Here is a 16943-nt window from a genome sequence, read left to right as displayed (position 1 = left end):
TTAGTCCTGTCCGCTTAGGGCGCCTGTTCTCTCACCTGTAGAATCGTGTGCATTACGGGGCCGAGCGACACAGAGAGGACAGGACATGTCTTGGTCAAAGTATCCAGCGTGGGGAGTGGCATGTCCAGCCAAAAATTCACCTACCAGGTCACATATCTCACCCTGCAAATACAGACACACACACTTCCAGCCTGTCACACTTGAGTTCTTTAGATGTCCTCTGTGGGAGGAGTCGCTGGTTTGTCCCTCCCTGAACGGTGTCTCATGGGTCTGTGTGTGAATAGAGCCCAGTGCTGGAGGACATCAGGCCTCGGAGGGGCCCGCGGGCCGGTGGAACCGCCCTCACCATCACGGGCCTGAGGCTGCTGACAGGCCGAGCTGGCAACATCAGCGTGTGGCTGGGGGATGTGCCCTGCGCCATGTGAGTGATGTACACACTCCCAGCACACAGTCCCCTGCACTCTCACCAAGAGCAATAGAGCTCCTTGTTGTTATGACCAAGTCTAATGATGTAAGGAGTCGTGCTTAAATTGCATGTTTTAAACTGTTGTAAAAGCTTTTACACGCGCTCTGTCTCCCTCTGCAGTGTATCGGAAGTGCAGGAGGGCAGGATTGAATGTGTGACAGGAGCCAGCAACAAGACAGGAGAGCACCAAGTAACCGTGCGCTATGGCAAAAGCGAGCGGCATCTCAACGGCAGTGGCTTCCTCTACACCCCAGACCCGAACATCACACATGCCATGCCCTCCAAAAGCTTCATCAGGTGTGTGGGTGTGTGTGTGTGTGTGTGTGTGTGTGGCGTGTATCTGCAGGGGAGTGCAGTGAACGAGGTTCCATGTTTTTTACTGACTCCCATCAAACGGCCACTTCTCCTGTGACAGTGGCGGTCGCGTCATCCACGTTTCGGGCCACAACCTGGACGTGGTCCAGGAGCCACGCATGCAGGTGACTGTGTACCTGCTGGACTCCACCCGCAGCAGGAGGCATGCAAGCAGACGGAGCAGGAGGAACGCAGGGAGTGTCATAAATGCCGAAGTCGAGCAAGAGTTACTGTGGAGACACAGGCGGATTCTTCCAGAACCAGACTGCCTGGAAGACACCTTGTGTTCTGTCAAGCACGTGAGTAGAAACAGAGATTCCAATTTTGCCAGGTGCCTGTTTTTACTTTTCCTCAGACCTCTATGAGCTAAGCAACACCCCCACCCCTTCCCCTCCTCCATCAGTTTGAGGAGCGGTGCGAGGTGAACACCACCTCGCTGCTGCTGTGTCGGACCCCCGCCGTGAGCTCACAGGTGATTGGTGCCGTCACGCGGGTGAAGTTTCTCCTGGACAATTTGCACATTCACTTTAACACCGTCAGCCAATCACCTTTCACCTATGAGCCTAACCCCACCCTCCACCCCCTCAACTATCGTGACCCTTCTGCTATTCACCAGCCCTTCCGCTACAAACCAGGATCGGTCATATCTGTGGAGGTGAGCGGCCGATCGGCACTGGTTTCGCTGGACCCCTAGTTGGTTACTCTACAGTACATGGTGTTGCACACTGTGTCCTTTCTCTTTGCCCCAGGGGGAGAATTTGGACTTGGCCATTTTTAAAGAGGAAGTGGTAGCTCTCATCGGTGAGGGAGTGTGTGTTGTTAAAACTCTGACCCGGAACCACCTGTACTGCGAGCCGCCCCCCCAGCAGCCTGCCCCGCCCCCCAGCAACGGGCGCAAGCGTGATGGAGCCGACGCCCTCCCAGACTTCACAGTGAGTACACCTGAAGAAGGCCCCCACCCCGCAGGTGGTTCTAAAATGACAATATCTTTAAATAAGCTCTGACTGACTGAATTCTTCTACAAAGTACTGATGATTTTGTCTTTGGGACAAAAGTAGTAGTAGAATTTGAAGTGGGAGTGTGTGTGTGTGTGTGTTTGGGAGGTGGCTAACAGAGCTGGGTGTTCTATGGCCACAGGTGCAGATGGGCAGTCTGAACTTCTCTCTGGGCAGAGTGCAGTACGACACCCTCAGTCAGTCCACCTTCCCCATGGAGGCTCAGATAGGGGTGGGAGCAGTGGCCTCACTCGTCGTCCTCATCGTAGTGATCATCGTGCTTATATACAGGTGCGTGTTAGAGAAGGGACCACGGCTGTAAAACTGATCTTGGGAGTGTGTGTTTTTGCATGTGTGTGAGAGAGACATCTTTGCTCAGTAGTAGCCCATGAGCTCCTGTGAGCTGGGCTTGGGTTTTCCTTTGGTGTGAAGTACAGTCTCTCCAAACAGGACTTCCACATCTGGAGTCTATTCTATGTGATGGTTGTCTTCCCATGTCTCTGTTGTTTTTGGATTAGACTGTTTCCTTATCCTCAGCACGACTTAATCTCTGTCTTCAACACTCTGACCCCTCTTCTGCCTCTCTCAGGAGGAAGAGCAAGCAGGCACTGAGGGATTATAAGAAGGTTCAGATTCAGCTGGAGAATCTGGAGACTAGTGTGAGAGACCGCTGCAAGAAAGAATTCACAGGTGAAAGGGAGAATTGAAACAAACAAATCAGAAGTCATACAAATAAAAAAGGGCAAAGGGTGTGTAATGCTACACTTTTGAACCAAAGAGAGGTGGCATGAGTGTACTTTTTCAAAAAAGGTGAAAAGCGTACGCTTCGCACAGGTTTATCTATGTTGGAAGGATCTGTTTCTTGTGCCGTCTCACTGCAGTGATCTCATTCAGAGACCTGAATCAACTGAAATGTAACTTCCACTGAGAGATAGAGGAATTTCATTTTTGACTTCCTCTCATCAACCTTTATTCCAGACCTGATGACTGAAATGATGGACATGACAAGTGATCTGGTGGGATCAGGGATTCCGTTCCTGGATTATAAAATGTATGCGGAGCGCATCTTTTTCCCGGGCCACCGGGAGTCGCCGCTGCGCAGGGACCTGGACGTGCAAGACTGCCGGAGGGCCACGGTGGAGCAGGGCCTTGTGCAGCTCTCCAACCTGCTCAACAGCAAACTCTTCCTCACCAAGGTAATTTATGCATCATCCTTCTTAGGTTCAGGAAACTCAACTTGTGAAACAAATGTGTTTTTTTTTACTCTTTATTTATTTATTTTTAGATTTTTATTGACCAGTTAACTGAGGACTTTTTTTTAGTGTGTTACCAGTATACTTGTCCAGTGCCAGTTTGTATGGTTTGGAGCGATTATGGATCTTTTTCTCCTCTCACACATCCTTCTCTGCCTTGGATCCACCCTGGCTGTGTCTCCTCACTCCTGCCCTCAGTTCATTCACACACTGGAGAGCCAGAGGACATTTTCGCCCAGGGACCGCGCCTATGTAGCCTCTCTGCTCACCGTAGCCCTGCACGGCAAGCTGGAGTACTTTACGGACATTCTGAAGACCCTGCTCAACGACCTGGTGGAGCAGTATGTCGCCAAGAACCCAAAACTCATGCTACGCAGGTGAGGGAGTGAAGAGGAGAGCTTAGCGGGAGGGGTAGTCGGACAGAACATCCATGTTCTTATTTTAAAGTCATGATTCCCCACCCCCCCCTAACATCCTTCATGTCTGATTGGTTCATGCAGAACTGAGACAGTGGTTGAAAAGCTACTGACCAATTGGATGTCTATATGTCTCTATGCTTTCCTGAGGGTAGGTGTCAGAATATGCTAAGGGACTTGCTATAACTAGCCCACGATATAGTGCAGCATGTATTTTTAATTAATAAATGGGTACGTCCAGCTTCATGTTAGATGGTCAAACTGCATGATCAACTGGCTTTTGTTAATGCATGCAATAATCACTGCAGTAAAAAACTAGTGTGCTTTTGATGATTTATTGCATAAAGAAGTATATGATGCTCTATAAGCACAGCACTTTTCCACTGTGATGTCTTTATTTTCATGTAATGTCTTTTTCTGGTCGATATAAGGACTCTGCTGGGGAGAGCCTGTATATGCTCTTCAGGGCCATAAAGCACCAGGTGGATAAAGGGCCTGTGGATGCAGTAACGGGCAAAGCCAAATACACCCTCAATGACAACCGGCTGCTGAGAGAAGACCTGGAGTACCGCACACTGGTCAGAATTCAGACGTTTACCGCTGCTCATTCAAAACATGCATTCGGTGTTTTAACTTCATTTAACGTAGCCGCTCTTTTCTTTTTTTATAAACCGTTCTTCTCGTCGGCCAATATAGGATTCTCATACTCTGTCACAAAGAACAGAAGAGTGATCAACTGAATAACCAGGAAAAAATCTTTGTGCAGATCCACTTCCTGCATTCTCAAGTAGCTCTTAAAAAGTATTCCCTCCAGTGTGGGACTCGGGGTGAGAAGGAAAGCTCGTAATTACTAGTCGACTTGGTCCTTCAGTCCTGTGGGGCTCACGAGCCCGAGCTCCCAGTGTCTGTGGGAGGAGCAAGGCTAAAGTTGAAGAACAGGGAGGTGGAGCTTAATAAGAACGAAGCGTGGGAAGCTGGTCCTTCTGGTCAGCACATGCATCTGGGCAGGCCCGTCAAAGAGGAAGCTGACGGTGCTATAAACAAGAATGATGACACCAGAGCATCGTCAGTCAGGCTCCCTCAGAACAAAGATGGGGTGTTTTAGCTACTAAATGTTGAGGGCAAGCACACCATGTCAGACAGAGGACCAGTAGAGAGCAGCTGCAAACATAGAGTGATAGTAAAATTAATAGCTGGCCAGATGCAAATATCATTTTCTGACCGCCAGTATGAGGGAGACGCGTGTTTGTCAATGTGATCTCTCCCGTTCCTTCTGCAGACTCTGAATGTGCAGCTGCAGGGAGCAGCAGTGACTGAAACCCAGCCGCTAGCTGCCAAAGTCCTGGACTGTGACACCATAACCCAGGTCAAAGAGAAGATTCTAGAGCAGGTCTATAAGGGAACTTCATACTCCCATAGGCCACACACAGACTCACTAGACCTTGGTGAGAACCGTCTCTCCATCTCTCCCTTTCTGTCACCTCTTCATTCATGAATTCCAAGACCTCCTTTTTTGTCCTTCACTTATAAAACTCAAGCTTCAGTTCAGTTCAATTATATGCATATACATTTCTACAGTATCATGAAATGCCTTTGGACTATAGGACATAACATCAAACTCATTTCATCCCTCGCGTACGTTCAAATAGAGTAGTTCAGGCACGTCAGCCTGTATGAATGAAGGTTGGTTTGGTGTTGCAGAATGGCGGTCTGGTGTGGCAGGTCACCTGATTCTCTCAGATGAAGATCTGACATCTATAGTGCAGGGCAACTGGAAGCGCCTCAACACACTTCAGCACTACAAGGTACCTGCCTTTCTCAAAGCACTACACACACTGTCTTGCTGCCAAGTTGTTTTTTTTTTTGTTTTGTTTTTTTCTGACCTCTCACCCTTCAGGTCCCCGATGGAGCCACAGTAGCACTGGTGCCACGCAACAGCAAACACATCCACCATGACAACCATGACTATGTGGCGGGAGAGAGTGAGTACACACGCACTTAAACAGACAGACAGACGGCCCCGTCTCCCCCTATCAGATCCTTGCTCATATGTGTGTTTCTGGACAACACCACCTCCTCAGAGACGCCCATGCTGGAGGATGCAGATGAGGGTGGGGTCAGACTCTGGCACCTGGTCAAGGCCAGCGAGGAGCCGGAGTTGCCCAAACACAGACGGGGCAGTCTCAGGGATAGAGAGCGGGCCAAGGCTATCCCTGAGATCTACCTCACACGGCTGCTCTCTGTGAAGGTACCGCCCACACTCACTCGCCTGCTCCAAGCGCATTAAAGTGGCTCGTGCAAGCACTGCATGTGAATGACACGTGGCCAGTAGCTACTACGTCCGCACACAGGCACACTTCACTCATGCACTGCAGATATGTTGCTGTGTATAGGGTACCTTGCAGAAGTTTGTGGATGATCTGTTCATGGTGATTTTGAGCACGAGTCGGCCAGTTCCTCTCGCTGTAAAATACTTCTTTGACCTCCTGGATGATCAAGCCACTCTCCATGGCATCTTGGACGCGGAGACCATCCACATCTGGAAGACCAACAGGTACAGAGAGTGACGGGCACCTCATCATGATGGGATGGATGAATGTTTGGAAAATGAAAGTCAGTGTCCCTAGAAGTTAGGCAGCAAATAACAAAGTGTAGCTCCTAGGAATCAAGTCCTGGAGATGCTACCTCAAAGGAATGGAAGGGAGTGTGTACAGAGCTGGGTCTGGGTGGGATGGGGGTAATGATGTGAGCTTCTCTGCCTGTTCCAGTCTGCCCCTTCGGTTCTGGATCAACATAGTGAAAAATCCCCAGTTCATCTTTGATGTGCAGGCATCAGACAACGTGGATGCTGTCCTGTCTGTCATCGCCCAGACCTTCATGGACTCCTGCACCATTGCCGAGCACAAACTGGGCAGGGTGAGGCGGGCACAGCATCAAACTCCTTAATTCAGCTTTCTTCAAAGAGAAACCATGACAATAGTAATACTATGACCGGTCAGATGATTTGATGAGCTCTGAATTTTCTTTACTGTATCTCTTGATCAGGACTCCCCTATAAACAAGCTTCTGTATGCCAGAGACATTCCTCGTTATAAGCAGATGGTGGAGAAGTAAGTTCAAGAGATCTTTTGTAGCTCAGATGCTCACATCAGATGAATGTGAAAGCATTTAATTTTAAATCAGAAATTACATTTACATTGAAACAGACTAACAAGAACCATCACCTTCTGATTTTGTAATTGAGACCCAGCCTAATTCTAAACTATGACTGAAAAACATGTTTTTCATTTGTCCATATCTTTCACTTTCTCAGGTACTATGCTGACATCAGACAGACCATCTCAGCTAGTGATCAGGAGATGAACTCTGCCTTAGCTGAGCTCTCCAGGGTACACTGACAATCTTGCATCACTTCTACATCTTGCAACTAGTACTCATCTTTCACAAAATTTTGCAATTCTGATTAAGTACAATGTTCTTGACTCATTTCTACAATTTTATGACATGCCACTATACTTGTATGCCTAGAATTACTCTGGGGAGCTGAATTACTTAGTGGCCCTGCATGAGCTGTACAAGTACATCAACAAATACTATGACCAGGTGAGTTGGCAGCAGTGGAGATGAGGGGAGTGGCTACAGAGAGGACTGCTCAGGGAGCAGTGAGGAAAAGGCTAATCTCCAGTACCGTTCCTGTTCGTTAACTGCATCTGAACATGTGTTTTAGATCATCACTGCCTTAGAAGAGGACACCACCGCTCAGAAGATGCAGCTTGGTTATCGCCTGCAGCAGATCGCGGCTGCTGTGGAGAACAAAGTGACTGACTTGTAACTGAGAGATCATGGACGGATGATGGAGAAAGAGCTAGGGATAGAAGGGAGGGGTGAGGAAGGGAAAGGGCGAAAGTAAAGGGCACGTTGGGGAATGGCCTAAGTGATGCAAGGTTTGCTAAAAGTAGGGAAAGGGTTATATAGGAGAAAGAAATAAGAACTGCCTCCATTTCTGTGTGGACATAAATGGCGAGGCACACTGTCACTTTGGAAATTTAAGACACAATGTGTTAAGTGACTATTTACAAGGTCCCTGACTTTATCTGTTAGAAGAGATTAGTGAAGTTGACTGCTCACAGAGACCCAGCATCCATCTCAGAAACATCTAAAGAGGTCTGCTGTGAGAAACTGCTCCGCTGGGGTCCACTGGAAGAGTGCAAGATCCCGGGATTTGCATCCTGAAGGACACGTACAAGCATAATGGACGTGTGTGAAGTCACGGCAGGAGGAGCAGCAGAATGCATGAACACTTATGTGTCCTCCACCTGCAGCAGAGTGCATCTGAACACTTATCCGGTGGAATTCGGGAGCGACTGTAGTATTCGCCATTCGAGCCCACGTCATGGACTTCTCGGCCGAGTTCCATTTCCCTTCCTCTCGTGTTGCAGAGTCACTGGGACTCTGGTCCAAATAGACATTATCTGAGTAGGACAGTGACACACAGTCATGCTGCTGAAGCAGAAAGCAGCAGGGCTATGAAAAGCATGGTCAAAACATACATGGGACTTTTGCGCTTTCCTGTTTTTCTCTACCTCTTCGTTGTTCTCCTCTTTCTGGTTACATGCTTCCTTCTATGTGTCCGCGTGTGATTTTATTCCTAGTCCTTGTCTAGCAATACACAGACTACTCATCTGTACAGTCATAACTGTGTTTGTACTAAAATAAGGAAAGTGTGTTGGGCATTGGCCAAATGTCATTTTTGTTTTTCCTGTCTATAGTCACAGGCAGGAAGTGAAAGAGAAATTTAATTGTATAATTAGCTCAATGTAGGGCATACTCCTTTTAGGTTATTTATTTGATATTACCATATGTATCTTTTGGCCTTTTCTTCTGCAACTGCCTCTCACACATCTGTCTGTCAGTGAACAGGAGCTCTGACTTTCAAATATAAAACTTCACTCCATGGGCCTTCCAGGCAACAACATTCAGTGAACTGCGGCAGTTCTCAGAAACATCTCTGCCCTAGCAGTAGAACATTTTTAAACACTTTGTTCTGTTGAGGTACCAAGGGTGCGTTCTCTTCTACATATGGCAATACAGAGATGGCTGGATATTTGACACCTTTCAATTAATTAATTCTAGGTTTTTTGTTTTGTTTTGTTTTTTTAGTAACAGTCACTGGAAAGATGCTGTAAAGAACCAATGAACCCAAGTGAAATAATGACAAATGTGTTCTGTATTTGGACATAGTTCAAAACTATGTTCTAACATCCCTTTTATGCTTATGGGAGAAACGGATCTTGTGGGATTGGCTAGCGTTTTAAACGTGGGTTGGGTAGTATTTGAAACGTCTTATGTGGAGATGTTAATTTCACGCTGTACTGTCGTTCTCTTTCTGCCGTTCTTTAGATGAACACTAGATGGCAAATCTTCAGTTCAGAGACCGATTTTTGACTGTCTTCAGAATATCATTGTAAAGAAGTGAAGGCCTATCTGAAGGTGTCTAGTAGTTCATACAGAAAGCCAATTATGCATTATAGAAAGGGAGAAAAGCGGTCAATTTCAAAAGAGGCTAAGATGTACGGAAGCAGCGACTGAGACAACTGGTGCGTTAGATAAATGGAACACATGCAACGCTTGTTGTGAACCAATATAACTAAGTATGATGCAAATTTGTGCAAAAATAATCAAAAGGAAGTAAGCTGTAACTATTATTAGGTTGTATAAATTCTTGTGTAGAGTAGAGCAGGCTCAACCCTAAACATTTCACGGTTTTGTTTTTATATAATTTGTTTACCAGGAATAATGATCGTCTCCCACCACTAGCTTATTACCAACTGTGTGAACATTTTTACAAATGATGAGAGGTAATAAATCTAACTGACTGTGCATTTGTGATTTCAACTAATTAAATGGTGCGTCTAATGTTTCCTGGGCTAGACTAAAGAAATGCAATAATGTGCTTAACAGCACGAAAGCTGCCTGATCGTTCGGCCTGAAGGGAGAGGGCTGGGAGTTGGGCCGAGACCGTATCAGGGGTTCAGTTCAAAACCACGACTGTGAATCCGAATCATTTAAATTCAGCTTCCTCTATGGCGCCAAAGCGAGAGTGCGCGGCGTCAAAGAAAATGAACTAGAAACAAGATGGTTTTTGTATTACCGTAGTCACCGTAACAAACAATGCACACTGAAAATTAAATTGCTACACTTTAATTACTCGGTGTCTTAGTAATAACCATTAAAAAATAAGGGATTGGTTTTTATTTGTTGTGAACTAATGAAACTTCATCTCTACCTTTCTTCTTAACGCCGAAGTGAAAATCCTCGGCACGACACTACGAACTGGATATTAACGGCTAGAGTGAACATGCCCCCGGCAGTGAAGATTAGCTAGTGATGAACTGATATAACGTTGTATGGAGACGTTGCATGCGTCAAATATTTAGAAATTGTAATCGGTGTCCTAAGTGGTACTTGTGATCGTGTTCTCAGCTAGAATGTCCGTGGATCGGTCATATCCTTGTAAATATTCGCCCGAATTTGTCCTTGACGTCCTTTAGGCTTTTTGCAATTCGACTTCTTTAAAAAAATAACGTTTGTATAGGGTCGAAACACTTGTTATTTCTAATGTAATATTTTAATTATGTTCTGCGAATAAGACGTACGATGTGTAAATATCGAATCCTGGTGTTTACATAGCGACCATTTTACGAGATTTTACATCAATGGGCCACGAAAGCCCGTTTTACCCAAGGCTAAATAATTCACCCCATCTTGCTCAATATTATAAAATTTCTCGTCGTATGCAACGGCAAAATCCGTTGAACATTGTCAAACGCAAACCGTATTTCATTCTTCTATTTCTTCCATTCAAATACGCAGATTCAGATTTTTATTTTTTATTTTATTTGAGCATTTAGTTTACTTTGTTTCCTTTGAACAACATATGGGCCGCCATGTTCAAGTGGCAGCGTTTATTTCTTCCGTAATGGTGGCGCTGTCCCTCTCCCCTTTTTAAATCGTTTCTTTCTATAGTAATGGTGGCGCTGTCCCTCTTTTTTAAAATTGATCTGGAAGAATTAACGAAGCGTGCTTTACCAGCATGGAGTTTTTGGTGATGCTTATTTGTTCCGGCAATTTGTTCAGCTAGCGAGAAAGGTTTACACAAACGGTACAAGTAAATACGATAGCTAGCTAGTTAAATGACTTAATTTTCAGGTGACTTTATGCGCCCTTCCCAGTGAGAAAAGGCATTTATTTTACTGTAAATCAGTAAAAGGTTCCGCCGGCAGTCGCACTGCTAGGTTAGCTAACTAGCTAGCTAACTCAGTAACGGTGTGCTAGCTAGGTTAGCTAGTATCTAGCTAGCCAGCTTCTCAACGCAGCAGCAGGTAGGTAGGGGAGACTAATCCAGTCTTTTTTGCTTTTTTTCTTGCAAACATCTCACTATTTCTGTTAGCGAGGCGTTAATATGAATGTGTCCGTGCGTTACTGTAGGATGGTCCGTCGCAGCGGCGCCGGCTATACTTCCAGCATATACTAGCTGTGCCTCTTGAGTGATTTAGCTATTGATAATGTTGCTGAAGCTAAAATGGACAGACTGCTGTTCACAAAAGAGCTCGCGTTAGATAGACTACGTGTCTGAAATTATCCGCCCGGTTTGTTCTAAACAATCATATACCAAGCATGTATACGTTTGAACTGTTGCCAGTTAGCTAAAGCTAGCTAGGTAGCTGTGTGTATATGCAGGTATTTGGTACAAAGTTGGCTTAGGTGAATTAATTATTGGTACTGTATTTACGTCTAGCAGTATTGTACTTGCTAATATTGCACCAATACCACTGACTAAAAGTTTATCGACAACGTTGCTCTTTTCCATACATAAGCTCCCTGCGTGTGTCCTCCTAGCGCAGTTTTGTTTTTCTTGTTTTAAAACCCTTTGACCTGGGATTTTACAGTATTTATACTCAGGATTACCATCACGTCCCTTGTCCGAGTTAGTTATCTCAGTACAAGACTGCCACCCAGAATGTTTCAAATTGCGCAGGTGCCACACCCGATGATCCAGGCTATGAACTCTTAGCGCTGTTTGTGGAGCGGTCAGTAACTGACTCCCTAGTATGTCATACGATGCATGGTGTGCTTTAAGGAAGACGATGCTAAGTGATCAACAGTTGTCTTAGCATATACGTATATGAACAGGAAAGTTTTTTTTGTTTGTTTGTTTTTTGCTGTGGTATATGTTTAAGTATGGCTGCTTCATATGAAGAACAACCAAAAAAACCCCATTAATTACTAAAACAATATGTCGCAGCTGCGATCTGCCTTACAATATTTTGAAACGCACCGTGAATCCTTGGTGTGACATGGTTAAGGACTGGACTGCCTTATTTATTTTTTTACCAAAATATTTACATTTGTTGGATCATGTGAATGCAGTGATTCATCAGAACACCCACGGAACATCTGGAACCAGGATTGGCCAGAATCTCTACAGCACATAAAGATATTGTGATTTGTTAGAAGGCTTATTGCATCCTTCAGAGATAGCAGTGTTGTAATAAAAATGCACAAACTGTATATTCACTATATACAGTTGAAGTTTTATGAGGGATAAAACCCTCTTCCCCATTTAAGGAAAATGGACAAGGTTTTTTTGTATGGGGATCATCATGTGCATTCATGTTGTATGGTTTTGTTTGCATGGTTAACTACATGGTGCTTTTAACTCCTCATCCATGCTTATGTGCTTTCTTCAGGGTAGGAACGTGATGGAGTCATCAGAGCAATCCCCTGCAGGTCCAGGATCTCAGGATGTGAACCCTGTGTTCCTTCAGCAGCTGAGAGAACTGGACATCCCAGAGGAGGCAGCCAAGCAGGTCTGCTGAAGCTTTGTGTGTCTGTTTGACATCTAGAATTCAAGCTTCTGGGGGAAAAAAAAGGCATGCAAAGTCAATTCTGGCAGACAGTTGTGCAGTGAAAGTCTTACAAGCATTTACAGCAGTGTTTTATTGCTTTGGGTGAAGTGAGTAGCCTTCTGACAGCAGGTGCAGTCCAGCCTACAGAGGATGTATGTGTTGAGTGTATTGATGTATTATTTGTTTTTCCTGTTGGTTTTAGGCACTCTTACACACAAGGAATGTATCTGCCGAGGAGGCGGCGATGTATTACTTCAACAAACTGGAGAATGAGGTCTGCACATAATTACTCACACATGTCTTATGCATGATACAGTGACCACGTCGCCTTGTCTCTCTACTCATCTGCGTGCCTTTGTCCTGTCCATTCTTATAGGAAGAAGGAGATGAGGATCTGCTGTTCAAGATGGTTTTTATTGTGAACATGGAGCTGTCCATGGGGATGGGCAAGGTACGTCCAAACCGTGTAAAGTTGCTGCCGAGACCCACTCTGAGTGCAGTGAGCACGAGTCACTGAGCACAGTGCTGAGATTGTGGGTGGGCTCCTGCAGGTGGCTGCTCAGGTGGGCCACGCGGCTGTGGGGCTGTACCAGGCCATGCAGGAGAAGAACACTTGGAGGGAGATGGCCTGGAAATGGGACCATGCTGGGTGAGTCACTTCATGCCATCGCCTTAAGAAATCCACATATTTTGAAATGTTTTTAGAATGATGTGAAAGAGCTTAGGGTGGGATTTATTAAGTGAATTGTGCTTTCACACCACCGTTGTGAATCATGGCACAGTGTGACCTGCTTATTCCCGGCTGAGTGTGCATGATCAGACGTTCTCGTTTTGAGTACTGAGCATGTAGCACATTCTTCCCTAATATAGTCATGATTAATAAACAGTTTCCAAATGTTGTTTAATTGTGGAAATGTAGATCTTATTAACAACAAAAGATGTTAAGACCTTAATCTTAATCTTTAACGATGATATTTTGCTGTTTTGAACTGGGCATATTTTTAATGTCTTAGTTTTAGACTGTGTGTCGGTCCATGCCAAGTACATATCCATTCTAGACTCCTGGGTAGAAAATTAGAGTAATAATTTGAAAGAAATCACTAAATATGTCCTTTGTCATCAAAATAGGTGTCAAGGGTGATGGAGTATGTTGTTGTGAAAAATTGGACTGCTGTGAATTTGTAAAAACATAAGTGGGGTTGCATTCATTCAGTTCATTTCCAGAGACACAACAGGTGCAGTCTTGTGACTTGGTCAGCTACCTCTGGCTATCATTTGAAACTCCCCTACTGTGTGTGTGTGTGTGTGTGTGTTTAGCGCTAAGAAGGTTGTGTTACAGGGCACCAATATGGCACACTTGTTGGAGCTACAGGCTCTTGCTATGAGTCTGAGCCTCCCTACAAAACTGGTAAATGATGCCGGACTCACACAGGTAATATGTGCTGCTGGGCATAATTAAAAGTACATAACACTTCTGTAGGTAGGAATAGAATGGAATATAATTATTGATCGATAATCATGATTGATAATCAATGGTTATTTGTCAGAGAGCCAATTAAGACTGTTCTGCTTAAAATTAAAGATGAAACGTAGCTTGAGATTTAAAAATCTACTTAATGCTTAAATAGATGGACCGATTAATGATGTACATCACAGGAAACATAGCTAACCACAATACATGATTTTATTTTAAGCGTTTTTTTTTCCTTTATGCATATTACTTCAAATGTGCAAACACCATGCAGCTTAGGATAACACCCAGGGGTGGACATAGTCTAACTAGAGTGTCTCATCTGCTGATTTCAGGTGGAGCCAGGGTCTACCACTGTCCTTGCCATCATGGGAGAGGAGGACATGGTCAACAATGTCACAGGCAGTTTGAAACTGCTCTGAGCAGAGAAAAATACGGCTGTGGAAAAACACGAGCGCGACATATTTAAAGTGTCCACACGGAGGCAGCATAGCCACACAGCAGGAAGGCGCTCAGACTGTCAAAAATATTTTAAATAATTAAAAACCGCAAATCCCATAACTCACATGCTCCTACTGACTTGCACTGATACACACACGCACACACACACCGATTAACAATACCATTGTTAAGATAGGAAGAGGGCTGCATGTATAGATGGTTGCATTGAATGTTTGTTCACGTTCATTATATTATGAAAGGTTATTTAAAGAGGAGATCTGTAACGACCAATAATGGGTCAGTAATCAAATAGGTAGGCATACCACTCATTCCTTCCTATATAAACATATAGCATTTACTAAAGTTAGAACCTAGTGTTTTGGTGATTGTGGATCCAAAGTAGTCATTGTAAATTAGTCAAATGAACTGTAACACTACGTCTAAAAGCATTCCTTCTAGATGTAAGAACTTCTTTTGCATATCTCCTTGGAAAGGTTTACTGCTCATCAGTGAAGGGGCTTCCTTTGCTATGAAGTGTGATGTATAAATTCATGTATGTATATAACTTTTAAGTACCTTAAATGTAACCTGTCATGTTATTAGAGATAACGAAGGCATCTTGACATGGGGTGGGACATCAAAATCTCAAAGCCATAAATTTGTGAAACGCCACTGTTAACAGTTTCCATTGTATTTTGTGTTGTTAGTTCTTGATGCACCTCACAATGGATTGCTAATTCTTTAGGAAAAATTAGCAATAATATCGTCGTGCACCCCAACTATTTTATTTTATTTTTAATAGAGATGTGTTAAACACAATACATTTTTATTTTAACTTTCAACACAAATGCTAAATGGTGAAGACTGTAGGATACTGAATATTTGGGTAACAACGGTGTTCAAATAATTTAGGTTGCTTATGTTCTCTCACGTTTATCCATTATACGGAATTCACTTTCCTGGCACTTGTAATAGGAAGGATGACGAAGCATAATTCGTTCGGTGGTTAAGATCACCCTAGAATGGCCATTGTAGTTTGCTCAGTTTCTAAAACATTTCACCAGGGTTTGTTTCAAAGGGAACCGGAGAAGTGGAACTGGAAGTCATTTGCGATATAGGCCGTTGAAAGGCAAACAATATTTTCCTTGTACTCTAATTTTTTTAGCAGTTGAACCTTGATTCTCGTTAAAGACACGGCATTACCCTACATGTAAAGAGGACATAATCCTGAACTCTCCGTAGCACTAGTTAGCTGCAATCAGTGGAGAAAATACAGGTCAGTTTTTGAGGTTTCGGGTTTGGACCAAGAAACATGCCATACCCTGTTTGAAATACCATGTCGTGTCTAAATTTGCCTGGCTAACAGGCAATACCTGTTGCTTACCAATAGCTTACAGATCAGAGAATAAAACAGGCGATTGAGACGAAAGGTTCCACGTTACAATTTGAGAAATTAAAATGTATTTGGATTTTGTGGCAACTGCTCTTCTCGGTCGTAGGTACATCAGGTGACCCGAATATAACCGTGAAGGCTGTTCACTCATAGCACAACAGAATTCTTGTAAACGATGAGACTTGTTCTGGACCGCAGCTGAGACACATCGAGTCTATATCCTCTCACGTGCTCAGCAAAGGCCTGAAACTGCACTGAGCGCGAGATGGCCGTGTCATGGAGCATGCTGGCCGATCAATACAAGGCTTCACGTTGACGTGGGAGCTAGTTTTTTGGTATCAAAATGTTTTCTGACCAGCATTCTCCTGCCGCAAAATCCGGAGCATCTGCTAGAGACTGCGGAAACTGACATGTAAAAATAAGACGTAGTATATATAGCACATGACTACTTCTATAAATAATTAGTAATTGGTAATTGCGGTCTTCAGTGTTCCCTAAGAACGGGCTAGTAATAAACCAAACGTTTGGAAAGCTCGTGGGTTAGCTACGTGCGCCGGCGCATGTCTTGCATGATGGTTCCTGCAGGTCATGGGGTTTCCTTTAAAGAACTCGCAGTACTGCAATAAAGGGGCAACTAACCCAAGGTATGTTTCTACAAACGACATTTGATAGCCATGGCTGTAAATCGAATACCATTTTAACTCACTCTAGCAAGGGAAACAAGCCACAGCAATGAAGTAATTACATAAAAATAGATTATTAAATTACGTCACTTATACGAACCTCACGTACTCCCCACCCTCCAAAACTGAAACGGCCTAAATTAGTGCATTGGACTCTGAAACACAGGTAAATCCTTGGTAGGCTTGCCATATAAACATAAAAAATAACGTCAATGAAGTTATCTCGTTGTGGAGCTCTATTAAAGGATTGGACTAATTGCCTTTAGGGGTGAATAAAGTGTCATTTTACTTCCGTTTTAATAAAAAGGTTGTTTTAGATACATCAATGTGGAATTAAAATATCTTGGTAAATTCGTTTTGAACACTGAATTAAAGGAATTTTACCTTGTTAAACGTTTGTGATGCAGATTCTAACTACCCTGTAACAAGTTCTTCACAGGCCATTGCAACAAATGACGTTAACAAAACCGCCTCAGCCAATCAGCACACTTCTCCGCTGCCCCGTGACTTGGCACAGAAATACCAGGCCAATCACGTGTTCGCTTAATTGTATCCATTCATA

At 44.1% G+C, this 16943-nt stretch overlaps 2 protein-coding genes across 9 annotated transcripts in view; both read left to right on the top strand.

Moving 5' to 3' along the window:
- Window positions 1–9404, top strand: part of plxnb1b (plexin b1b) — a 59925-nt gene extending 50521 nt beyond the window's left edge. For 5 of the 6 annotated variants that reach the window (XM_035524257.1, XM_035524254.1, XM_035524255.1 and 2 more), the window contains 22 exons: window positions 42–147; window positions 285–421; window positions 587–763; window positions 882–1119; window positions 1224–1475; window positions 1570–1752; window positions 1958–2106; window positions 2405–2505; window positions 2794–3011; window positions 3267–3445; window positions 3569–3635; window positions 3916–4062; window positions 4764–4929; window positions 5186–5289; window positions 5382–5466; window positions 5566–5732; window positions 5878–6038; window positions 6253–6400; window positions 6530–6594; window positions 6798–6873; window positions 7013–7087; window positions 7212–9404. In XM_035524257.1, the coding sequence (XP_035380150.1) occupies window positions 42–147; window positions 285–421; window positions 587–763; window positions 882–1119; window positions 1224–1475; window positions 1570–1752; window positions 1958–2106; window positions 2405–2505; window positions 2794–3011; window positions 3267–3445; window positions 3569–3635; window positions 3916–4062; window positions 4764–4929; window positions 5186–5289; window positions 5382–5466; window positions 5566–5732; window positions 5878–6038; window positions 6253–6400; window positions 6530–6594; window positions 6798–6873; window positions 7013–7087; window positions 7212–7316 (3106 nt within the window). In that variant the 3' untranslated portion in view covers window positions 7317–9404. The remainder of the gene's footprint in view (window positions 1–41; window positions 148–284; window positions 422–586; window positions 764–881; window positions 1120–1223; window positions 1476–1569; window positions 1753–1957; window positions 2107–2404; window positions 2506–2793; window positions 3012–3266; window positions 3446–3568; window positions 3636–3915; window positions 4063–4763; window positions 4930–5185; window positions 5290–5381; window positions 5467–5565; window positions 5733–5877; window positions 6039–6252; window positions 6401–6529; window positions 6595–6797; window positions 6874–7012; window positions 7088–7211) is intronic. The other variant, XM_035524259.1, reaches the window with a different exon arrangement.
- Window positions 9405–10265: 861 nt separating this feature from the next.
- si:dkey-19e4.5 (UBA_like_SF and PTH2 domain-containing protein) lies at window positions 10266–14989 on the top strand. 3 transcript variants are annotated; one of them, XM_027016739.2, is made up of 7 exons: window positions 10266–10866; window positions 12240–12354; window positions 12596–12667; window positions 12770–12844; window positions 12945–13042; window positions 13711–13825; window positions 14200–14989. In XM_027016739.2, exons 2-7 carry the CDS (start codon window positions 12247–12249, stop codon window positions 14284–14286), a joined length of 555 nt encoding a protein of 184 aa, XP_026872540.2. In that variant the 5' UTR covers window positions 10266–10866; window positions 12240–12246; the 3' UTR covers window positions 14287–14989. The 3 variants fall into 3 exon arrangements, with proteins under 3 accessions (XP_026872540.2, XP_026872539.2, XP_026872541.2); XM_027016738.2 differs by having other exon boundaries at window positions 10268–10866; window positions 12235–12354; XM_027016740.2 differs by lacking the exon at window positions 10266–10866 and adding an exon at window positions 10904–11574 and having other exon boundaries at window positions 12235–12354.
- The last annotated feature ends 1954 nt before the right edge of the window (window positions 14990–16943 follow it).

The sequence above is a fragment of the Electrophorus electricus genome, chromosome 3, assembly GCF_013358815.1.
Source record: "Electrophorus electricus isolate fEleEle1 chromosome 3, fEleEle1.pri, whole genome shotgun sequence".
In the NCBI taxonomy this organism is placed as follows: Eukaryota; Metazoa; Chordata; class Actinopteri; order Gymnotiformes; family Gymnotidae; genus Electrophorus; species Electrophorus electricus.
This window is presented reverse-complemented; position numbering and strand designations above follow the sequence as displayed.

Bases quoted from the DNA above. Each gene is read 5' to 3' on its own strand.
- si:dkey-19e4.5 (XM_027016739.2), top strand. From the start codon at position 12,247: ATGGAGTCATCAGAGCAATCCCCTGCAGGTCCAGGATCTCAGGATGTG. The intron at 12,355-12,595 runs GTCTGCTGAAGC...TGTTGGTTTTAG, and splicing joins CAGAGGAGGCAGCCAAGCAG to GCACTCTTACACACAAGGAA. The intron at 12,668-12,769 runs GTCTGCACATAA...CCATTCTTATAG, and splicing joins TCAACAAACTGGAGAATGAG to GAAGAAGGAGATGAGGATCT.